The sequence below is a fragment of the Brachycentrus maculatus genome, unplaced genomic scaffold, assembly GCF_059751285.1.
Source record: "Brachycentrus maculatus isolate JH-2025_06_01 unplaced genomic scaffold, ASM5975128v1 h1tg000225l, whole genome shotgun sequence".
Lineage (NCBI taxonomy): Eukaryota > Metazoa > Arthropoda > Insecta > Trichoptera > Brachycentridae > Brachycentrus > Brachycentrus maculatus.
Window position 1 is genome coordinate 79,265 of NW_028280976.1, and position 22,995 is coordinate 102,259.

Consider the following 22,995-nt stretch of genomic DNA (forward strand, 5'->3'; position numbering starts at 1 on the left):
TAATATAAAATATAATAGATACAAACCCAGAATTTTCGTATTCCTCCGTAATATAATTATGTATTGCATGAAAGTATCGTAATATAAACTTATTCATTTGCAGCGACCGAAATAAATAATTTGTGAAAAATCGGGAATAAAATCACCAATACACAAACGTTTCTGTATGTGTGCGCTTGTGGCGTGCTTTGTAAGTATTCGCGCATCTCGTAATGTGTTTACTCCGCCAGTAGGGCGCAGATCGTCTTGCGCGATGGTCGTGTCGCTACGCCAGCTGTCGCGGTTATTCGTGATGTATTCTTTTTCTCGTTTTCGGGTAATTATAAGAGCTAACATTACAAAATTGATACATTTCCACTTCAACTATGGACAATAAAAGCAACATTTTTCCCGTTTTTAAACCACATTTTCATATGGTGTACAAAATACATATCACCGAAACGTGCGGGAGTTTTTAGCACCGTAAGGAAAGAGTTAAAAATACTTGTTATACAAGTAATGTAAAATGTGTCCTTGATTCAGGAACACCCAATAAAGGCACATTATCCTTCATTTGAAACTGTTATCTAATTTTATAAGATGAAATAAATATATTAATATCTTGTTCTAAATATTATTTTTTTTATGCAAAAAAATTAGTATTACTGTCACTTTTTTTAAATTACCTTACTCTTACACTTAAGACTAGGTAACTACTACTCTGAAATCTAGCTACGGCTTATGGAACACCATTTATCATGACTCTACTCAGGCTTCAATTTTTTGAGTTTTATAGCCTATTCCTACTCGTGAGTGGATTTACTCTTCATGTTTAAAGTTACTATAGTTTCATGTAATTCATGAGTGAAAATTCTAGGCAAAAACACTCGCAACCCCTACTCAAGCTTCAAATTTTTAAGTTTTATAGCCTATGCCTACCCGTGAGTGGATTTACTCTCTTTATTTTTAAAGTTACTATAATTTCATGTAATTCATGAGTGAAAATTCTAGACAAAAACACTCGCAGAGGCATGATATATTATTTTCACAGAAATTCCTGTGTTAAATAATAAGCACCTATGGTAAGTACCAAAAAATTTAGTTTTTTTTAACACACAAAAACTAATTATGTTACAAATCCTTGTTTATAATAGGCAAGGAGAATTTTCTAAGGTAACTAATAAATATTTATTCAAAAAGGTAGGTACTTTTTATGTGGTTATATGTAAATATTTATATTATTCTATTTTAATTCTTATGTTCATGTACACAAATACTATTTTAGCATATCAAAAATGGTTCAGCTATCAAGCGTAGAAAAGTACTAGTCAGTTTGACGTTTCATCTTCCATAGATGGCGTATTTCTATTTTTCATCTGTCAAAACATGTACGGAATAAATAATGATAAAAAACATAAAAGAACACAGTAATTTGTCGATTTTAATATGAGGGAGATCATACAAAGTGATTATTTGAATAAAACATGCCAGATATGTCCGGCTTTTTCAGATTTTGATAAAGTTTGCCGCATTTGTTTGTCGCAGTCGAGTTTAAATTCAATATTCCAGTTCAAAGAAGAGTCCAGCAAAGAGACTCGAGATCTTTCTAAACATATTTTAAAATGCTTTAAAATGAAGATAAGCGTTCAGGACAGACTTCCGGATAAAATATGCAAGGCTTGTTCGAAAGCTCTCGAAGTGGCTCTGCATTTTAGAGACCTTTGCGAAATATCTGAAAGCAGATTGAGAGCGGCCCTCAAAGATGAGAAAAATCTTAAAAAGAGAACGAACGATGTGGAAATTAAAGAGGAGATAGCGGATAGTTCTAGTGACGATGTTAAAATAGGCTGTGGAATTAAAACACCGCTCAAAGATGATAAAAGGCTAGGAAGTTGTATGAAAAAGGATCGGAATTATATAGAAATAAAATATGAAAAATTTACTAGTGAGGATTGCAAGATGGACGGTGATGTCAAGAACGAAGACGATTTAGAAGATGTCCCTTTGAACTGTTTGAAAATAGAAATGGAAGCTGATGCTAGAGCTGGTGCCATAGACAATACAGATAATTTGGCGTTCAGTTGTCAATGGTGCGAGCGGGGATTCCCCTCGGAGGGTAGCTTGAAGAGTCACGCGTCTACGCACACAGACGCGCAGCAGGAGTACCACTGTCACGGCTGTAATGGAGCATTCTACACCAGGAAATTAAGACTAAGGCACGAAAAAGAATGCACTAAAATGCCATCATCTTACAAATGCAGGTAAAATATATCGCTCACTCCTTTCAAGAACGTCATAAATCAAAAATCGTCAATTTTCAGTTTTGCAGGTTTTCGGATTGCCCAGAAAATGTACTATATCACAGCAAAAGCGGCATATTTTTAACTTAATATTTACCCTCTACAGGGCAGAAAGTGTTGTTTTTGCATTTTGAAGAAAAGGTATTGTTTAATATTTTTTTTGAATAAACTAAATATTTTTCAAATGGAGAAAAAACCTTCAGATTTTACCTAAAAAGATCTGTTGCACAGTAAAAAGTTCAATAAGTGGCTTGATATGTATTTTTAATACATTGTGTTATATTTTTAAACTTTAAAAACGTTCTCCTGAAAAATCAAGTTTTTTGATTTATGACGTTCTTGAAAAGAGTGAGCGATATAATACACACAATGAACACAGAACATGACTTTTTTAATTTGTATACATTTATTTAAATCACAATTTATACATATTTAGATCTTTTTTTTTTGGACCCACCAAGCCACCTTGTGTGTCTTGTCGGTGGAGTTCTTTTTACATACATTTTTTCTTGTTTTTATGCTCTTTAACCTAACATACACACAAAAAAGAGAGAATAAATTAAGAAATATAAACTATTTTACAATTTTCGTAAAATTAACTCTTGATCATTTACCCATTCCTTTATTTTGCCTTTGTTCCATATTTTAACAAATTAAAAATGTTTGTAACGATATATTGCAGTGATTAAAGAAAACACTTCGTTTTTTACCACTTGAATTTTAATAAATAAATATGTAAGGCTGAGATAAGCATTATCGATAAAATTAAGAAAGGTGTGTTGAGATGGTTTGGACATGTGGAGCGTATGAGTGAAGAAAGAATGGTTAAACAAATTTATGGAGCGAATGTAGTTGGAAAAAGAAGCAGAGGACGACCGAGGAAAACTTGGCACAATCAGGTATGTCAAATACTTGAAAGCGGCCGGGTCAGGAGTCGTAATAATCGTCGGGTATGTATGAGGAGATGCATGAATGTAGAAGAGGCAAAGAATGTTTGCAAAGACAGAGTGGTGTGGCGTTCGATTCTCTCTGCCTACCCCTGCGGGGAAGCGGCGTGATGGTTAGTTAGTTAGTTAGTTAAATAACTAAAATATAAAATATAAAATTGTTCTATAAATAAGGAGAGGGGAAAGTAAGGGGCGGGGGTTAGTCAAGGGACGGAGTTTGAAAACAAAGGAAAAATGGAAAGCAATGGTGAAGAATTTTGAAACAATATATTATTTAATAAATTATTATTAGAATTCAGGTTTTTTTGGATATATTGCAGTTTTGGACTCCCATATTTACTGTTAATTATTGGGACAATCAAACCTTCGTTGTGGGTAAATCGTGTATCATGTTTGTATAAATTATTTGACTTATAAAAAAATTCATTTCATTTCCTTCTTGCAGCAAGTGCCCTATGGAGTCGAAAAACCGCGTGGCGCACGAGAAACACATGCGCCTGCACGCGTGCGGCGTGGACTTGCCACAGGAGTACCACTGCCACGGCTGTAACGAAGCCTTTTGTACGAGAACTTTGCGGTTGAAGCACGAGAGAGAACATTGCAAGAAAATGCCGCCAGGATCAAAATATAAATGCAGGTACTTAAAGCATTCTTCAGTAATTCTTTACCTGATGTTTTTAATTGTGATATTTTATATAAATATTCTTCTTCTCCGTCTTATTCCTCATGAAAAATCTGTATTCGCAGTATTTATACATAATGCAAACTATGCCATGTTCTCTCCCATTCCGCGGCTTCACATGTTAGCCAATGCTTTTGAAAGTATAGATTTATTTAATATATTGTTATCCACCTTGAAGTGTGTACTTTCTCAGCATTTCTTCTCCATGTTATAATGGATAAATTTAAACGTTGTGTTTCACTCTCTCTCGCTGCTCGCTGATAGTGTGTGGAGCGAATGGATAGCAAGAGAATGAATAAGAAAATATATGTGGCGATAATGAGAGAGAACAGAACGAGGACGGCCGAAAAATACTTGGCACAATCAGATCAATTAGAACCTAAAATCCGGTGTTGTCAAAAGTCTGCGTAATCGGAGGGTATGTATGACTAGATGTATGGATGTGAAGGAAGCGAGGAGTGTGTGTCAGGGCAGAAGAGTGTGGCGTTCCATCCTCTCTGCCTACCCCTGCGGAGAAACGGCGTGATGGTAGTAGTAGTAGTTGTTATCACACTCTGGTTGTTACTTACGTAACTCTCGCAATGCCACTGGGGGGCCCGCCGTCTGTAGCACAGCTATTGCTCTGCCGTTGTAAGGGGCAGAGACTCACCGCAGCTCAGTCCGGTCGGCGTAGCCGAACAATATCCACTGGCCCTGAAAAGGGCCTCCGACTTGGGTATCGGTCTAATGGATACCAGACTGAGGTACGGAGAGCAGGATCGCAGGGAGATCGCACTGACTCGTGTGTTGAAGCGTACTCACTAGCCTTGAGAAAGGCTTTCCAACGGTCCGTTGTTGGTGCAGTGAGACGGCGAGTCAGGCGAAGTCCAGCGGCGAATTCTTGAGGCGAAGGAGCGACAGGAATGGTGAAAATAAAAGACCGATTTGGTTTTTACAAAACACACACTAATTTATTTAAGAAATAAGGCTGCATAGCCGGCACGGTTTCATACCGTGTCGGCGTTTCACGGCGCTGTATAACGGTAAAGTACCGTTACTCAGGTAACGGTACTTTTCCCGTTATCCGAGGCTTGTCCGTACGGGCCCCTCTATGCGGGCGACCGCGTTCCCCGCTCCCCGCTCTCCCTTCCGGGCGGGCGGAGCTCAGTCGCCGCATTCGCTCCGTACGGAACACATCAAAATACATTTATAAAATAATAAGTCCAGATGACCGCTACACCTCATAGGAGGCCAGACGTCCGCAACACTCCCCCCGTGCAGCTTCGCTGTACCCAGAATGCAGCAGGACGTGTGGGTTCCTCATCAGGACGTTTCTTTAGCTCGTAGCTCGTTCATGCGATGCGCCGCGGTGTGAAGATCCGAGTGATCTCCCGGCAGCGTCGGGTCCGGGCCGGACATCTCCGGTCGAGACGGTGCTCCTCGCGAAGATCTCCGTGATCTCCCGGCAGCATCCGAGTAGGGCAGCTCTGGCCGGTCAGAACGATGCGCCGCGCCAGACTGCAAGTGGTCTTCCGGCGGCATCGTTGTCTGGCTGGACAATTCCGGCATGCAAGGGTGATGCGCCGCGAGAAGATTTCTGCGATCCTCCGGCAGCATCCAAGGTGGGCCGGACAGCCCCAGCCGCTCTATACGTTGACCGGATATCTCCCCCCGGTCAAGGCGATGCGCCGCGCCAGAATCCAGGTGGCTCCACGGCAGCATCGGCGGGCCGGACATCTCCGGTTCTGTGATTTGATATGCGCTGTGATGAGCCGAGCCACGATCCAGGTGGCTCGTCGACGTCATCAGTGGGGGGTCGGACAACAGCTCCGACGTGACGCTAAGATGCGCCGAGCCACGATCCAGGTGGCCCCTCGGCGGCATCGGGGGTGGGTCGGACAACAGTTCCGACGTGACGCTAAGATGCGCCGTGCCACAATCCAGGTGGCCTCGCGGCAGCATCCGTGTGCCGGACATCTCCGGCGTGTCGCTGTGATGCGCCGAGCCACGATGCAGGTGGCCCCTCGGCGGCATCCGGGGTGGGTCGGACAACGGCTCCGACCGCTCAAGGCGATGCACCGCGCCACTAAACAGGTGGCCCCGCGGTAGCATCGATGTGCCGGACGTCTCCGGCGTCTCGCTGTGATGCGCCGCGCCACGATGCAGGTGGCCCCTCGGCGGCATCAGGGGGTCGGACAACAGCTCCGACGAGTCGCTATGATGCTCCGTGCCACAACCCAGGTGGCCCCGCGGCAGCATCTGTTTGCCGGACGTCTCCAGCGTCTCGCTGTGATGCGCCGCGCCACGATCCAGGTGGCCCCTCGGCGGCATCCGGGGTGGGTCGGACAACGGCTCCGACCGCTCAAGGCGATGCACCGCGCCACTAAACAGGTGGCCCCGCGGCAGCATCCGTGTGCCGGACGTCTCCGGCGTCTCGCTATGATGAGCCGAGCCACAATCCTGGTGGCCCCACGGCAGCATCTGTTTGCCGGACGTCTCCGGCGTCTCGCTATGATGCGCCGAGCCACGATCCAGGTGGCCCCTTGGCGGCATTTCAGGGTCGGACAACGGCTCCGACCGCTCAGGGCGATGCACCGCGCCACTAAACAGGTGGCCCCGCGGTAGCATCGGTGTGTCGGACAACAGCTCCGACGAGTCGCTATGATGCTCCGTGCCACAATCCTGGTGGCCCCACGGCAGCATCTGTTTGCCGGACGTCTCTGGCGTCTCGCTGTGATGCGCCGCGCCACGATGCAGGTGGCCCCTCGGCGGCATCCGGGGTGGGTCGGACAAAGGCTCCGACCGCTCAAGGTGATGCACCGCGCCACTAAACAGGTGGCCCCGCGGTAGCATCAGGGGGTCGGACAACAGCTCCGACGAGTCGCTATGATGCTCCGTGCCACAATCCTGGTGGCCCCACGGCAGCATCTGTTTGCCGGACGTCTCCGGCGTCTCGCTATGATGCGCCGAGCCACGATCCCGGTGGCCCCTTGGCGGCATCAGGGTGTTGCTGTGATGTACCGCGCCACTAAACAGGTGGCCCCGCGGTAGCATCGATGTGCCGGACGTCTCCGGCGTCTCGCTGTGATGCGCCGCGCCACGATGCAGGTGGCCCCGCGGCAGCATCCGTGTGTCGGACAACAGCTCCGACGAGTCGCTATGATGCGCCGTGCCACAATCCTGGTGGCCCCACGGCAGCATCTGTTTGCCGGACGTCTCCGGCGTCTCGCTGTGATGCGCCGCGCCACGATGCAGGTGGCCCCGCGGCAGCATCCGTGTGTCGGACAACAGCTCCGACGAGTCGCTATGATGCGCCGTGCCACAATCCTGGTGGCCCCACGGCAGCATCCGTTTGCCGGACGTCTCCGGCGTCTCGCTATGATGCGCCGAGCCACGATACAGGTGGCCCCTCGGCGGCATCAGTGGGCCGGACAACTCCGGCACGATGCGGCAAACTCCGACGTGATACGCTGCGTGAAGATCCCTGCCATCTCCTGGCAGCATTCCGATGGCATCCTTCCCTCCTGGGAAAGACTTAACAACTCCTCCAGCCCGATTTGTGGTCCGCTGTAGCTTTGGATGGGTAAGCCCGTATGTTACCGGTCCCAAAGCGGTAGTTACTGTCAACCGCCCGTCCGCTTGAAACACAGGGGAGCCGCTCGCTGCCGTTAACGAGGCGTTATCTAGCCCAATCAACATCCGCGGCCTTACGCCCCCGGCCCGCGCACTTTCTTTGTTCCGGTATGGCAAGTTCATAGTTGGCACTGTCCGCGCCTGAACCTCGTACTCGTTGATGAATACCGACACGCACTGTGAACTCACGGCGTTAACCTTACCACCCAAGGTCGCAATGGCTAAGTTGTTTGCGGCGCCCGTCGCCCCGACCTCGGTTGCTACTCCCTGTTCGATAAGAGTTACTGAGGAGCCGTCATCGAGCAGCGCGTCGATGGATACTTGGCCGCGCGGTCCCTTCAACGTTATCGGTATAACTTTGAAGGTAACTGGTACCTCCTCGGTATTTACACCGGATATCAATACATCGATCGGTGCACTATTGTCCGGATGTAGCAATCGATGATGGCGACCGCCGCACAGATCGCACTTTTCCTCCTTGCAGCTCCTGGATCTGTGTCCCACTTCCAAGCATATAAAACACGCGGAACTAGTGCGGGCGAGCGCCCGTCTCTCACTCAAAGTCTTTGTTTCGAACATATCACATCGCGCGAGTTTGTGCACCCCATCGCAGCACGCACAACTTTCTACAGTACACACAAACACGTGTCGCCTCTCTCGCGCTACAGCCGGTTTCTCGCGGTTTGTGTCTCGCTGGTATTTTGGCTGGCCCGACCATCTGGTCCATGCCCTTTCCCCGGTCCAGGGTAAGAAATCGGTTCGCCCGGGCACTGTTGCTTGCACCGGACCGCCTCGATCCATCGTCCTGGGTGGCGGGAAGAGTGAGGGGGCGTCATCCACCCACTCTCGAACCGGGTCACGCTCTCCCGGTCCTCTGTTGTCGCTGTAGGTACGCCTTACGTAGCGCTCCTGCGCTCCGCGTCTTCCGGACTCATCCGGGTGATGCTCGTACGCTGTTGCCGGGCCGTGAGCCTTTGGCCTCGGCGAGTGTGTGTAGGGCGTCTCTCTAACCGGGTTGTCCGCCGGTGCTCGAGAAGCTGAGCCGGAGTCCTCCGGCCTAGGCTCGCTACGGGAAGAATAAGCCGCGTTCCCCGTAGCAGAAACCCCTCCAAGCGACGCTGCATTCGCTGCTTGCAGCCGGTCGATCATTTCCCTCAACTCTGCGTTCTGCTCCTCCTGCCTCCGGCTGTTCTCGGCCATCTCATCTAGCTGACGGCGCAGCTCAGCGCCCGTGATGGTATGAGTGGACGAAACGGAGGCAGCATCCTCTTCGCGGCCCTCGGGATCCATACCGGCGTTGCGACCCGATCGCAAGGAAGCCGGCATCGTAGCTGTAGACGGGGGGTCCAGATCCGGCTCGAAGGACCAAATGTTACCGACGTAACTCTCGCTATGCCACTGGGGGGCCCGCCGTCTGTAGCACAGCTATTGCTCTGCCGTTGTAAGGGGCAGAGACTCACCGCAGCTCAGTCCGGTCGGCGTAGCCGAACAATATCCACTGGCCCTGAAAAGGGCCTCCGACTTGGGTATCGGTCTAATGGATACCAGACTGAGGTACGGAGAGCAGGATCACAGGGAGATCGCACTGACTCGTGTGTTGAAGCGTACTCACTAGCCTTGAGAAAGGCTTTCCAACGGTCCGTTGTTGGTGCAGTGAGACGGCGAGTCAGGCGAAGTCCAGCGGCGAATTCTTGAGGCGAAGGAGCGACAGGAATGGTGAAAATAAAAGACCGATTTGGTTTTTACAAAACACACACTAATTTATTTAAGAAATAAGGCTGCATAGCCGGCACGGTTTCATACCGTGTCGGCGTTTCACGGCGCTGTATAACGGTAAAGTACCGTTACTCAGGTAACGGTACTTTTCCCGTTATCCGAGGCTTGTCCGTACGGGCCCCTCTATGCGGGCGACCGCGTTCCCCGCTCCCCGCTCTCCCTTCCGGGCGGGCGGAGCTCAGTCGCCGCATTCGCTCCGTACGGAACACATCAAAATACATTTATAAAATAATAAGTCCAGATGACCGCTACACCTCATAGGAGGCCAGACGTCCGCAACACTGGTCGTTCCAGATTTTGTCTAGCTTAGGCATGGCACTTTTGGTAAGTAATTTATTATTATTTTTTTTTAAAAACATATTACATTTCATTCATTCAAACCCTTATCCGCACCCTATGGTGCATAGGGCACTGCATCATTTAAACGCAGTGTTATCTTGATCATTAACACATGAAGGAAAGGTGATCAGCCCTCCGCTTCAGATACCAGTCCAGGGTTATTGTATGAATTTTATAGTGAAAAAATCACTAATATTTATTTGACCCCCAGCTGGTAATCGAACCCGAGACCTTCAGTATGGTAGCCGAGCGTGCTGACCATTACACTACGGAGGCGCTACATACATAAGTCATATATATAATATTCCCGATGAGTAATTTCTATTTCTCAAATCACTTGTGTAATACTTCGTCCGCCTTGCAGCAAGTGCCCTATGGAGTCCAAGAACCGCACGGGGCACGTAAAGCACATGCAGCGGCACGCGGGAGGCGCGGCTCGCGTGGCGGACGCCAAGCTGCCGTGCCGGGTGTGCCTGAAGACCTTCAGCTCCAAGGAGTACCTCAGGAACCACGAGCGCATCCACAGGAAGAGGGAGGTCATCTGTCCCGTGAGTCCAACACCAATCAATAACAGAACCACAAGATTGAAAATGGAGAAACACACAAGACATGATCAAACTTGCCAAAACTTGAGTAGCGTGGTTGTCAATCATTCAAGACATTCATTTTTCATTGCTCCCCAAAACTGTTCAATTCATTCCACAAAGACTATATTGTAGTCGTACAGGAGAAAGTGACCAACTACCAAAACGTAAAATGTTCAGGAGGGCCATTTAAGCCACTTTTGCTTGGCAACAAAATAAACATCAAGGCAGTTAGTCATTTTTACCAAGTCAATATATTATACTTCCAAGTTTAAAATCCTTTGGGACGTTTTTCAGGACAATATTAAGCTAGTAAGATATTAAATTGTCAATGATCACTGTTTTGGAAAAAAATACACGTGGTCACTTTCTCCTGTATGACTACGATATGTTAGATGTTTATAATCTAATTTTATTAATTGATCCCCCCCCAGAAAACAGAACGTGGACGACCGAAAAAGACTTGGCACGATCAGATCAATCAGAACCTAAAATCTGGCGGTGTCAAAAGTCTGCGTAATCAGAGGGCATGTGTGACTAGATGTATGGATGTGAAGGAGGCGAGGAGTGTATGTCAGGACAGAAGAGTGTGGCGTTCCATCCTCTCTGCCTACCCCTGCGGCGAAACGGCGTGATGGTAGTAGTAGTAGTAGTAGATTAATTGATTCGGCAGTCACTTTGTGATAAAATCTAGTACTACCATCACGCCGTTTCCCCGCAGGGGTAGGCAGAAAACATGGAAAACCACACTCTTCTGTCCTGACATACACTCCTCGCCTCCTTCACATCCATACATCTAGTCATACATGCCCTCCGATTACGCAGACTTTTGACACCACCAGATTTTAGGTTCTGATTGATCTGATCGTGCCAAATCTTTTTCGGTCGTCCTCGTTCTGTTTTCCCGCTCACATTCGCCACATATATTTTCTTAGTCATTCTCTTGTTATCCATTCGCTCCACATGTCCATACCACCTTTAAGAACTATTTAAGTGATAAAATCTATCCATTTTTAATCCAAGTTTTACTTAGTAAATACCACTATTTCTTAAAATCTACCGTGAGGCGTGTTTCAATGCATTCCGAATCATTTTCAAATACCGTTAATTACCTAAGTTTGTTTCGATTTAAAATTTTGCTTAAATTATTTATTAAAAAAAACATATCTAAGTACCTTATTTCTTATAAAACCTTTCTTAAACCTTACCTTTCTTCTTATAAAAACAATGAAAAACGTATTTAAAAAGAACTCCACTGACAATACACACAAGGTGGCTTGGTGGGTCTCTGCAAAAAAAATGTTTATAACTACATAAAAAATGTATAAAGTTTATGTAAAAAATATAAATATAGAGTGCATAGCCAACGGACAGATTACACTCTGAAGTTGGGAAGTCTGACCATGTCAGCTGTGACTGACAAGGCCCAATTGGAATACCTCCGTGTCAGTCACTCGTGGTTGACATGGCCATCAAGTGTCTTTATAGCCTTGTTTCCACGGCAGGTGTGCGGGATACTCGCGAGGAACATATGTTCGCACATCGTGACGCACGAGGACCGCAGGTTCGCGTGCCAGCAGTGCCCGTACCGCACAAACTCGCTCAACTCCCTCAAGATCCACACGTGGCGGCACACGGGCGAGCGGCTGTACGCGTGCGAACTCTGCCCGTACAGGGCCATCAACTCTAGCAACCTCATCACTCACAGAAGGAGGATACACATCGGGCAGACTTACCCGGTAATCTATACCTTTTATACTATGAATGATAAGTAGAGTGTTATATCTATACCAGTGTTCCGCCGCGTTTGATTAGTTGGTGTTCATCATCATAGCAGCCCGTTGAGGTCCACTGCTGGACATAGGCCTCCCCCTTCCGCCTCCACTCCTCCTGATCCTGCGCCGTCCCCATCCACTGTCTTCCAGCAAACTTCCTGATGTCGTCCACCCATCTCATCGGTGGACGTCCTCGAGGCCTCTGGTTCCTCGGTCTCCACACCAGAACGCGTTTCCTCCATCTGTCGTCGCTCATTCTGTCTATGTGACCGGCCCATTTCCACTTCAGCCAAGCAATTCGCTCTACCACGTCACAGACCTGTGTCTGGCGTCGGATCCAACCGTTTCTTTTTCTGTCTCTTAATGTTATTCCAAGCTTTATTTGCTCCATGCTCCTCTGTGCAACTTGCAACTTATGGGAGGGTTGCTTGGTCAGAGTCATTGTTTCCGTGCCATAGGTTAGGTCGGGTAGAATGCATTGGTTAAACACTCGAGTCTTGAGTGAGTTGGGAATGGGGCTTCGGAATGTGGAATTAAGCTTTCCAAAAGCCACCCAAGAGAGATTTATCCTTCTATCCACCTCGCTGGTCTCTGCCGATGGTGATTTTGTGACCAAGATAAAAAAAAGTTGGTGTTACATTTCCAATATTGCACTAAAAGCCTTTAAATGCAAATCTGTTCTGTTTACTGTATTCTATCAAAATCTTAATTAACCCTTCCCTTACGGTGCTAAAACCTCCCGCATGCTCCGGTTATACATATTTTGTACACCATATGAAAATGTGGTTCAAAAACGGGAAAAATATGAATATTCCCTAAATGTTGCTTTTATTGACCATAGTTGAAGTTGCGATGAATTAATTTTTTAATGTTAGCTCTGGTATTATCTGAAAATGAGAAAAAAATACATCGCAAATAACCGCAATAGCTGGCGTAGCGGCACGGCCACCACAGAAGACGATCTGCGCGCTACTGGTGGAGTGAACACGTTCCGACATGCGTGTATACTTACAAAGCACGCCACATGCGCACACACAGAAACGTTTGTGTATTGGTGATTTTATTCCTGATTTTTTCACAAATGGTTTATTTCCGTCGCTGCAAATGAATAACTATATATTATAATACTTTCAAGTAATACATAATTATATTACGGAGAAATACAACGTTTCTGAGTCTATATCTATTATATTTTATATTGATATTCTTATTGCGAAAAGCGATCTCTCAGAAGAATGTGCGACAAAACGATGTGTGATAGATGTGCGAATAGTGAAATAAGGAAGGAATGCAAAGCTGAGACAAGCATTATCGATAAAATTAAGAAAGGTGTGTTGAGATGGTTTGAACGAATGAGTGAGGAAAGAACGGTAAAACAAATTTGTGAGGCGAATGTTAGCGGGAAAAGAAGCAGAGGAAGAAGACCGAGAACAACATGGCACGATCAGGTATGCCAAATACTTGAAAGTGGTCAGGTTAGGAGTCGTAACAATCGGCGGGTATGTATGAGGAGATGCATGAACGTGGAAGAGGCGAAGAATGTTTGCAAGGACAGAGTGGTGTGGCGCTCTATTCTCTCTGCCTACCCTTGCGGGGAAGCGGCGCGATGGTTAGTTAGTTAGTTAGTTTTATATTCTTATTTGAAAAGTCATGTTGTTGTCAATACATGTAACCGGGAGGGGAAGGATAAATGTAAATTTATTTCTTATAATGCACTATTTCACCTGTTTTTCAGTGCACGGAATGCAACCTGAAGTACAAGAGCAAGGGGTCTCTCAAGTTGCACTTCGACGACGTCCACCGCGGAGTGCGGCCGTACCACTGCGACAAGTGCGGCAAGGGCTACATGAAGCGCGCGCGTCTGCGCGTACACGAGAGCAAGTCCCACCCCAGTGGCTGACAGAGGAGAGACGGCTGACAGAGGAGAGAAGGGGGCTCAAGAGAAGGGGGCTCGAAGGAGGCTATTTAAATTTAATTATTGTATTAAATTTAAAATAAAACACAGATTTTTTGAGTCTACTAAGTGTTGGCAAAAGGAGGGCCATTATTGTACATAAGAAATTGTAATCCTTAAAAACAGGCCACAAGGCGTACAAGATGAAGAAGAAGAAGAAGAAATTGTAATAAAAAAATATAATAAATTATTTTTCGTTGTCTTTTAAAAAAATATTTTATTAATTAAAACCATGTACGGAGTTGTTTTTACATTTTTCACATCTCAACATAGATGAAGAAGAATATGAAAGTCTCGGTATTTGCAATACTTATGACCTGTAATAGGATGGTTAAGTGCTCACTTTACACACATGCCACATTCACAATAAGTAAACCAACGCTCTCCTTATCATTCATCATTCACTTTGTGTTATACCACTGTTATAAACACTTATTAGTGACTACCGGTTTCGGAATAATCATTCCATCATCAGGTCATTAAAATAAAAAAATTGCGGTTTGACATTTGAACACAAATAAATTTTTGAAAGAGAAAAAGAAGTCAAATGAATAATGGGAAAGTATCTACAATACCTATTAGTAAACTTGTCTGCCTCCGTCGTGCAATGGTTAGCGTGTTTAGCTACCGTGCTCGAGGTCCCGGGTTCGATTCCCGGAGGGGGTGAAAATAAATATTGGTGATTTTACACTCTAATATTCATTTAATATTACCCTGGACAGATCCCTAAAGGTCAGGAGTGATCACCTTGCCTTCATTAAGTAACGATCGAGATAACACTGCGTCAATACGATGCAGTGCCCTGTGCACCATTGGGTGGTGATAGGGTTAGATGATAATTAGTAAACTTAATAAAAGGTAGGTACTTGATTTTGCAATAAAAGCTTTTTAAAATTTGTTCCATTTTAATTTTTATGACCATTTACAGAAGGGCTATTCTGGCATGTCATGAGTAGGCACAGCTGTCAAATGTAAAACCATAGAAAAACGCACAAGTCAGTTTGACGTTTCGTTCTCCATAGATGCCGTATGTTTGCTCATGCTGTCAAAACGTAAATAATAATATTTATTGCGAGGAAAATATATAGTAATTTCTTGATTTTAAGTCATGGAGGAGATAGTGGGAAGCGATTATTTGAATCTTATTTGTCAGGAATGTCCGGCGATTATAGATTTCGATAAAGTTTGTCGCATTTGCTTGTCGCGGTCGAGTTTAAATTCAATATTCCAGTTCAAGCGTCGCGAAGAGACCCGAGATTTATCGAAGAACATGCGAAAATACTTGAAAATGAAGATAAAGACACGCGACGGACTTCCGGATAAGATATGCCGGGCTTGTTCGAAAGCTCTCGAAGTGGCTCTGCATTTTAGGGAACTCAGCGAAATATCTGAAGGCAGATTGAGAGCGGCCCTCAAAGATGAGAAAAATCTTAAAAAGAGAAATAACGATGTGGAAATTAAAGAGGAGATAGCGGATAGTTCTAGTGACGATGTTAAAACAGACTGTGGAGTAAAAACACCGGTCAAAGTTGACAAAAGGCTTGGAAGTTCTATGACAAATGATTTGAATTATACAGAAGTAAAAGATGAACATTCTGTTAGTGACGATTGCAAGATGGACGGTGATGTCAAGAACGAAGACGATTTAGAAGATATCCCTTTGAACTGTTTGAAAATAGAAAAGGAAGCTGATGCTAGAGTTGGTATCATAGACAATAAAGATAATTTGGCGTTCAGTTGTCGATGGTGCGAGCGGGGATTCCCCTCGGAGGGTAGCTTGAAGAGTCACGCGTCTACGCACACAGACGCGCAGCAGGAGTACCACTGTCACGGCTGCAATGCCGCATTCTACACCAGGAAACTGAGACTCCGACACGAGAGGGAAGAGTGTACTAAAATGCCGCTATCCTTTAAATGCAGGTATGAATTGGAAAAATTAAAAGAGGTTTTTTTAAAAAAATTATTTGGCAGTCACCCAGTGAAAGGATGGAGTATTATTTTTATTTACAAACAATTAATCCATAATATCATAGTTAAAATGCCTTTAGCTTTATCATTTTAGAAATTATGACCGCATTTTTAGAATTAGGTTCAGAAAGAAGATATTTGATACTTGGGTGGGGAGTCGGATTCCTGCCCGTGTTAAGCTATTTAGAAAGTTCCCCTTCTCTGTTGTGAGCGGACACTGAAAGAACATATGGTTTGCATCCCCTGTATCTTGTCCACATTCGCAATCTGGTGATGTAACGCACTTTATCTTATAGAGATGGTCAGGCAGTGAGCAGTGGCCAGACCTGAGGCGACATAACATGGAGATGGAAGATCTAGACCAGTGATTCCCAAATTGGTCTATATCGACCCCTAGGGGTCTATGACAACCTGCAAGGGGTCTACGTCAGCGAAAAAAAAATTGGGGGTCCACGACAGTGGATCTCAACACATACACTGATAATACCTATTTACTTACATCATACTATCTTATAATATCAAGACATATACATTATTTTTAAAAGTACCTTTGAAGTAAAAATTTATTATATATGTTTATAAAATTGTGTAAGCTGTAGGATGTTGGTATTCGCTTTGTGGTCGCAATACATTTTGAACTAGTAAAAACCTGAGAGTCGCAGTCGTAGTCGCAGTCTCAGAGCTTCGCTACCTTGCACTGACTTGTTCAATTCGTCACTCTATGAATACAAATGTGGGACAAATACGTTTATTCGTTTCCTGAATCTTGAAAAGGAAAGTGCTAAGAAAATATTTTAAAAATATAAGCAGATAGTATATCACACAAAATATAGAGAGTGAGTGTTATTATATATTTTACATAACAGATACAAAATTTTATTTTGAGTAGTTTTAATTTAAATTCAATTAATAAATGTTTAAATTAACATGTGTTTTTACTTTAAGTTTTTAACAATAAACTTCACTACGGTTAGAAATTGACAGGAAATCAATATCACAGGTAAGTAGGGGGTCTACCCAACACGGAAAAATATGGCAAGGGGTCTACGACACAAAAAAGTTTGGGAAACTCTGATCTAGACAAAGATAAGTCCCAGTAGCATGGTTTGAATAAGATTTCAGCTTGAATGTTGGGGTAATATGCTCCTCGATAGGATGACGAGGAAGAACTAAGTATATTTAGCAAATTGTAATGGGAGAACTGAATAAGGCGCAGCTAAATTAATCGGATGCTTTTATCTGGTCGTGTAATAGTATAAGGGTAGAGGAAGCTAGGAGTGGATGTCAGGACAGATAAGTGTGGCATTCCATCTTCTCTGCCTGCCCCTGCAGCGGAAACGTGTGATAGTGGTAGTAGTAGTGGCTAAATATATATGCCCCAGATAGGCACCTACCGGGCCTTGATATCAGTCACCAACTGTCTCCCCGCTCTTGCATATAAATATATTTAATAATTAAAATAATGATTGCTTGTGATTGGTACCCTGGAGGGAAAGAGAGGGAGAGGAAGATCCCCACATGATGGACCGATGGAGTTAAGGTGGTTGGAGCGCTACGTGCAGCGCAGTCAAGGGATAACTGGAGAAGAGTCATTGCTTCCACAAGGGTAACCCTCAGTAATGAGGAGTAAGACGGAGAAGATGGAGGTCTCATTTGTGCTATTTTGTTTGCAGCAAGTGTCCGGCGGAGTTGCGAAGCCGCGCTTCGTTCGAGACGCATGCGCGGCAACACGCGGACAACGTGTGTCGCGAGCCCGCCGCTGTGCTGGCGTGCCCCGAGTGCCACAAGCCGTTCACCAACAAGGGATCGCTCAGAGACCACAAGCGAAGGCTTCACGGCACGCGGAAAGAAGTGGCCTGTCCTGTGAGTTCAAATGTCTTCATGTGATTTTATATGAGTATATCGTAGTCATACAGGAGAAAGTGACCAAGTGCATTTCTTGCAAAAACGTGATCATTGACTGTTTAATATCTTACTAGCTTAATATTGCCATTAAAAAAATGACAAAGGGTTTTAAACTTGAAAGTATAATATATTTACTTACTTACTTATAACCCTTATCCGCGCCCAATGGTGCATAGGGTTCTGCATCGAATTGAAGCAGTGTTTTCTTGACCATTACTTACATGAAGGCAAGGTGATCACTCTTGCGCTTCAGGAACCAGTCTAGGCTAATATCAAATAAATATTACAGTGTAAAATCAGTAATATTTATCTTCACCCCCCCTGGGAATCGAACCCGGGACCTCCAGCTCGGTAGCTAAACACGCTGACCATTACACCACGGAGGCGGACAAATAATATATTCACTTGTTAAAAATGACTAACTGCGTTGATTTTTACTATCTTGCCAATCAAAAGTGACTTAAATGGCCCTCCTGAACATTTTACATTTTGTTAGTTGGTCACTTTCTCTTGTACAACTACGATATGTTCTATAAACTGGCAAAATGCAGTAAGTAGTTTGAAATGTCATATTTATGAGGTTTTACAAGAAAATTCAAATTTGAATACTTCAATTAATTCCCTCAAATAAATTAAAAATCAGAAGATATCAAAATTCTATAATATAAAAAAATGAATGCCCATCACATGTTAATCTTAAAAAAATATATGTATAAAAAAAAAGAAAAAAAAAACTGTTATTCTATTAATCACATAAAACAATAAACCTCGAGTGTAAGTCCCTCTCCAAGCACAAGAGCGCAGTCTCTTTATTGGAGAGGCACAGCAAAACTTACTTTATAAGTTTGCCATATCGCTCACTCCTTTCAACAACGTCATTTATCAAAAATCGTCAATTTTCAGTTGTGCATGTTTTCGGAATGCCCAGAAAATGTACTATATCCCAGAAAAAGCAGTAAATTTTTAACTTAATAATTACCCGCTACAAAGCAGAATGTGTTGTTTTTACGTTTTGAAGAAAAGATATTGTTTAATAATTTTTTTAAATGTACTAAATATTTTTCAAATGGAGAAAAAAAAAATCAGGTTTTACCTAAAAAGATCTGTTGCACAGTAAAAAGTTCAATAAGTGGCTTAATATTTATTTTTAATACTTTGTATTATATTTTTAAACTGTAAAAATGATATGAAAAATCCAATTTATTGATATATGACATTGTTGAAAGGAGTGAGGGATATATATAAATTTGAAATTGTATCAAATTGTTTTAAAAAAGGTTACTGAATAAAAAAAAGTTAAAAAGCGGGTATTTTATTCAGGCTAAAAGCTTCAAACAATAGGGATTTTAGAGTTTAAGTTTTTTGCCAGTATATCCACGATATTTTCTTATATCGCTCACTCCTTTCAACAACCAAAAAACTTGATTTTTCAAGAGAACGTTTTTAAAGTTTCAAAATATAATACAATGTATTAAAAATAAATATCAAGCCACTTATTGAACTTTTTACTGTGCAACAGATCTTTTTAGGTAAAACCTGAATGTTTTTCCTCCATTTGAAAAATGTTTAGTAAGTATATTTAAAAAATAATTGTATGATATCTTTTCTTCAAAATGCAAACACAACACTTTCTGCCCTGTAGCGGGTAAATGTTAATTTAAAAATATGCCGCTTTTGCTGGGATAAAGTACATTTTCTGGGCATTCCGAAAACATGCACAATTGAAAATCGATAATTTTTTATATATGACGTTGTTGAAAGGAGTGAGCGATATGTCGAAATGTCTCAAGAAACGCCCCGTTTCATGTTGCAGATATGCGACAAGATGGTGATGAACATATGTTCGCACATGTACTCGCACGGGGATCGCAGGTTCGCGTGCGACCAGTGCCCGTACCGCACCAACCTGCTCAACTCCCTCAAGATCCACAAGTGGCGGCACACCGGCGAGCGGCTGTACGCGTGCGAACTCTGCCCGTACAGGGCCATCAATTCCAGCAACCTCATCAAGCACCGCTTGACGCACAACGGCCAACCTAAATTTGAGGTAATTAATAGAGAAGCAAGGCTGAGATAAGCATTATCGATAAAATTAAGAAAGGTGTGTTGAGATGGTTTGGACATGTGGAAGTTATATAAAGATTTCTTTAACCGGATCCACGCGGTTCGCATAACCGTATGTGTTTTAACAAAACATGCCCCATACGCGGCTGACATAACCGTATGTCATTGCTCCAAGTTCCGAACCTCAGTTCAACTTGGAGGGATTTTTTCATGGTGTGGAACTTTGGATAAAATAATACGTCAATCCTTGGCCTTATGACATCTGTTGAAATATCTGACTAATAATTTGTAACATCACAAAGATAAATAAAAGAACAGATCCCTGATTTTTCTTAACCAATTAACTAACTACCTTCCCCGCAGGGGTAGGCAGAGAGAATCGAACGCCACACCACTCTGTCTTTGCAAACATTCTTTGCCTCTTCTACATTCATGCATCTCCTCATACATACCCGACGATTATTACGACTCCTGACCCGGCCGCTTTCAAGTATTTGACATACTGATTGTGCCAAGTTTTCCTCGGTCGTCCTCTGCTTCTTTTTCCAACTACATTCGCATCATAAATTTGTTTAACCGTTCTTTCTTCACTCATACGCTCCACATGTCCAAACCATCTCAACACACCTTTCTTAATTTTATCGATAATGCTTATCTCAGCCTTACATTCTTTCCTTATTTCATCATTCGAACATCTATCAAACATCGTTTTGCCACACATTCGTCTGAGGGATCGCATTTCGACTGCATTCAGTCTGCTTTCATCCTTCTTTTGCCAACTCCATGCTTCGCTTCCATACATAAGGGTTGGAACCAGAACTCCATTGTGTACTGCCAGTTTAGCTTCCGCTGATAGATTTTTATTTGCTAAAACTGATTTTAGTGCATTCACTCTGTTCCCAAGATATATATTTAGCGACAAGTAAAAAGCTTTGTCTCGCAATTTTCAATTCAATTCAATTTATTCAACAACACAAAATGAATTGCAGGTTTAAAAGGTTTATTTGCGGCGATAATCACTTGTTAACCTTGCAGTGCGGCGAGTGCGAGATGAAATACAAGGAGAAGCGACATCTGCTGTCCCACGTCAGCAGCATCCACCGGGGACTGCGTCCATTCTGCTGCGACAAGTGCGGGAAGGACTTCAGGAGATATAACCACATGCGTACCCACCAGAAGAAGGAACACGGCAACGACTGATCCCCTTCAAATGTGCCATTTTGAATGATTATGATCATTTTTGTTTATTTGAATGTACAAGTACTATCTACCCTCTGATTGCAAACAACTATACAATATGGTATCAAACGTTTTGACCAATATCACTGTTATCTCCAATTACAGGAGTTATTTTCATATTATTTTTCGACATCTCATGAAAGATGAAGAAGAATATGGAAGTCTGGGCTGACGACCGTCATAGGCTGGTTTAAGTACACTGTGTAACATTCACCAAGTTCTATATATATGAACCAATTTAGAAACCTTGTTCTTGAATCACTAGAACTTCACTAGAGACATCTATTGGTGATCACTTAAACCAGCCTATGACGGTCGTCAGCCCCGTAAATGCCCAGTTTTCCATATTCTTCTTCATCTTTGATGAGATGTCAAAAAATAGTCTGTTTTTGTTTGGTTGGAAGATATTGCTTTTTAGCAATAATCCCGCTAATGTACTTATTTATTTTATATTAAATAAATAAAATTATATTAAATAAATAAATAAAAGCCGTATACCAACAGGTCAGATAGTGTGTGGCCCCAAAAGCTAAGGAAGGTGGGTTGGGATGGTCTGGGCATGTGAATCGTATGAAGTTATAACTGTCACGAGAGGTGGTATCATACATCGCTCACTCCTATCAAGAACGTCATATATCAAAAAATGACAATTTTCAGATGTGCATGTTTTCAGAATGCCCAGAAAATGTACTATATCCCAGCAAAAGCAACATATTTTTAACATAATATTTACCCGCTACAGGGCAGAAAGTGTTGTTTTATGCATTTTGAAGAAAAGGTATTGTTTAATTATTTTTTTAAATATACATAATATTTTTCAAATGGAGAAAAAACATTCAGGATTTACCTAAAAAAATCTGTTGCAAAGTAAAAAGTTTAATAATTGGCTTGATATTTATTTTTAATACATTGTATTATATATTTAAACTTTTAAAACGATCTCCTGAAAAATCAAGTTTTTTGATATATGACGTTGTTATAAGAAGTGAGCGACATGATAAAAATAGCAAAGGACATTGGTGCCATAAACCAAGCTAGGACACAAAATGCCCAACCCTCTTCTAGTGGAACGGAAGGCCTGCTGATGACAGTCAGCAGTCCGCCTTCTCCTGAGGAGTGCAACGTGGTTTCCTCCCAGCAACGAGCAAATGCTGACAAGTTCCTGATTGGCCCACACTAGATTATCCCTCCTGTTCCCAACACATATGCAAAGAAAACATATTTTTAAAAGTAGAAGCAACAAAAATCCACTTGATGATCTATAAACCTTGTATATAATAATTCAATTCAAACCCTTATCCGCACCCCAATGGTGCATAGGGCACTGCATTATATAAACACAGTGTTATCTTGATCGTTAACACACAAAGGAAAGGTGATCAGCCTTCCGCTGATATAATAAGCAAAGTAAATAATAAATTCTACTTCCATCTAAATAAATAAGAAAGTGAATCGTATGAGTGAAAAGAGAACAGTAAAACTTATTTTTGAGGTGAATGTTGTTTGTAATATAAGCGGAGGAAGACCGAGGTAAATTTGACAGTATTTTAAATACTCGGGCGTGGTCTTGTCAGGAGTGGGATTGATCGGCGGGTATGTATGAGGAGATAATGAAAAAAAGAATTTTTAAAAAACATATTTTTTCTTCTTTGCATTTTGTATTTTCGCCCAGGAAATAATTAATAGATAAAATACATATATTTAAAGCCAAATTTAATTCGTTTCAATCGTATCGTATCATCCATCAAAATCAAACCAACATCAAACAAATCCCAAGCCAAGTCATTCGAATTAATGTGTCAGCATATAAAATTTTTCAAAAATTCTCATAAGTCGATTTCCGACTCCTGATTGGACCACTTTCATGTATT

At 43.0% G+C, this 22,995-nt stretch overlaps 3 protein-coding genes across 4 annotated transcripts in view; all 3 read left to right on the top strand.

Annotated features, from left to right (window-relative positions):
* The window catches only part of LOC148306808 (uncharacterized), a 138,825-nt gene that overhangs the window by 33,614 nt on the left and 82,216 nt on the right, over positions 1 to 22,995 (top strand). The gene's annotated exons all lie outside the window — the stretch shown is intronic.
* On the top strand, positions 1,315 to 14,161 carry LOC148306811 (uncharacterized). The gene is made up of 5 exons (XM_088264343.1): positions 1,315 to 2,240; positions 3,672 to 3,863; positions 10,000 to 10,183; positions 11,725 to 11,958; positions 13,730 to 14,161. The coding sequence occupies exons 1-5, from the start codon at positions 1,426 to 1,428 to the stop codon at positions 13,892 to 13,894; spliced, it is 1,590 nt and encodes a 529-aa protein (XP_088120469.1). The 5' UTR covers positions 1,315 to 1,425; the 3' UTR covers positions 13,895 to 14,161.
* Positions 14,920 to 22,955, top strand: LOC148306812 (uncharacterized). 2 transcript variants are annotated; one of them, XM_088264346.1, is made up of 4 exons: positions 14,920 to 15,868; positions 17,590 to 17,779; positions 19,647 to 19,868; positions 20,921 to 22,955. In XM_088264346.1, the coding sequence occupies exons 1-4, from the start codon at positions 15,057 to 15,059 to the stop codon at positions 21,083 to 21,085; spliced, it is 1,389 nt and encodes a 462-aa protein (XP_088120472.1). In that variant the 5' UTR covers positions 14,920 to 15,056; the 3' UTR covers positions 21,086 to 22,955. The 2 variants fall into 2 exon arrangements, with proteins under 2 accessions (XP_088120472.1, XP_088120471.1); XM_088264345.1 differs by having other exon boundaries at positions 14,925 to 15,868; positions 19,635 to 19,868; positions 20,921 to 22,950.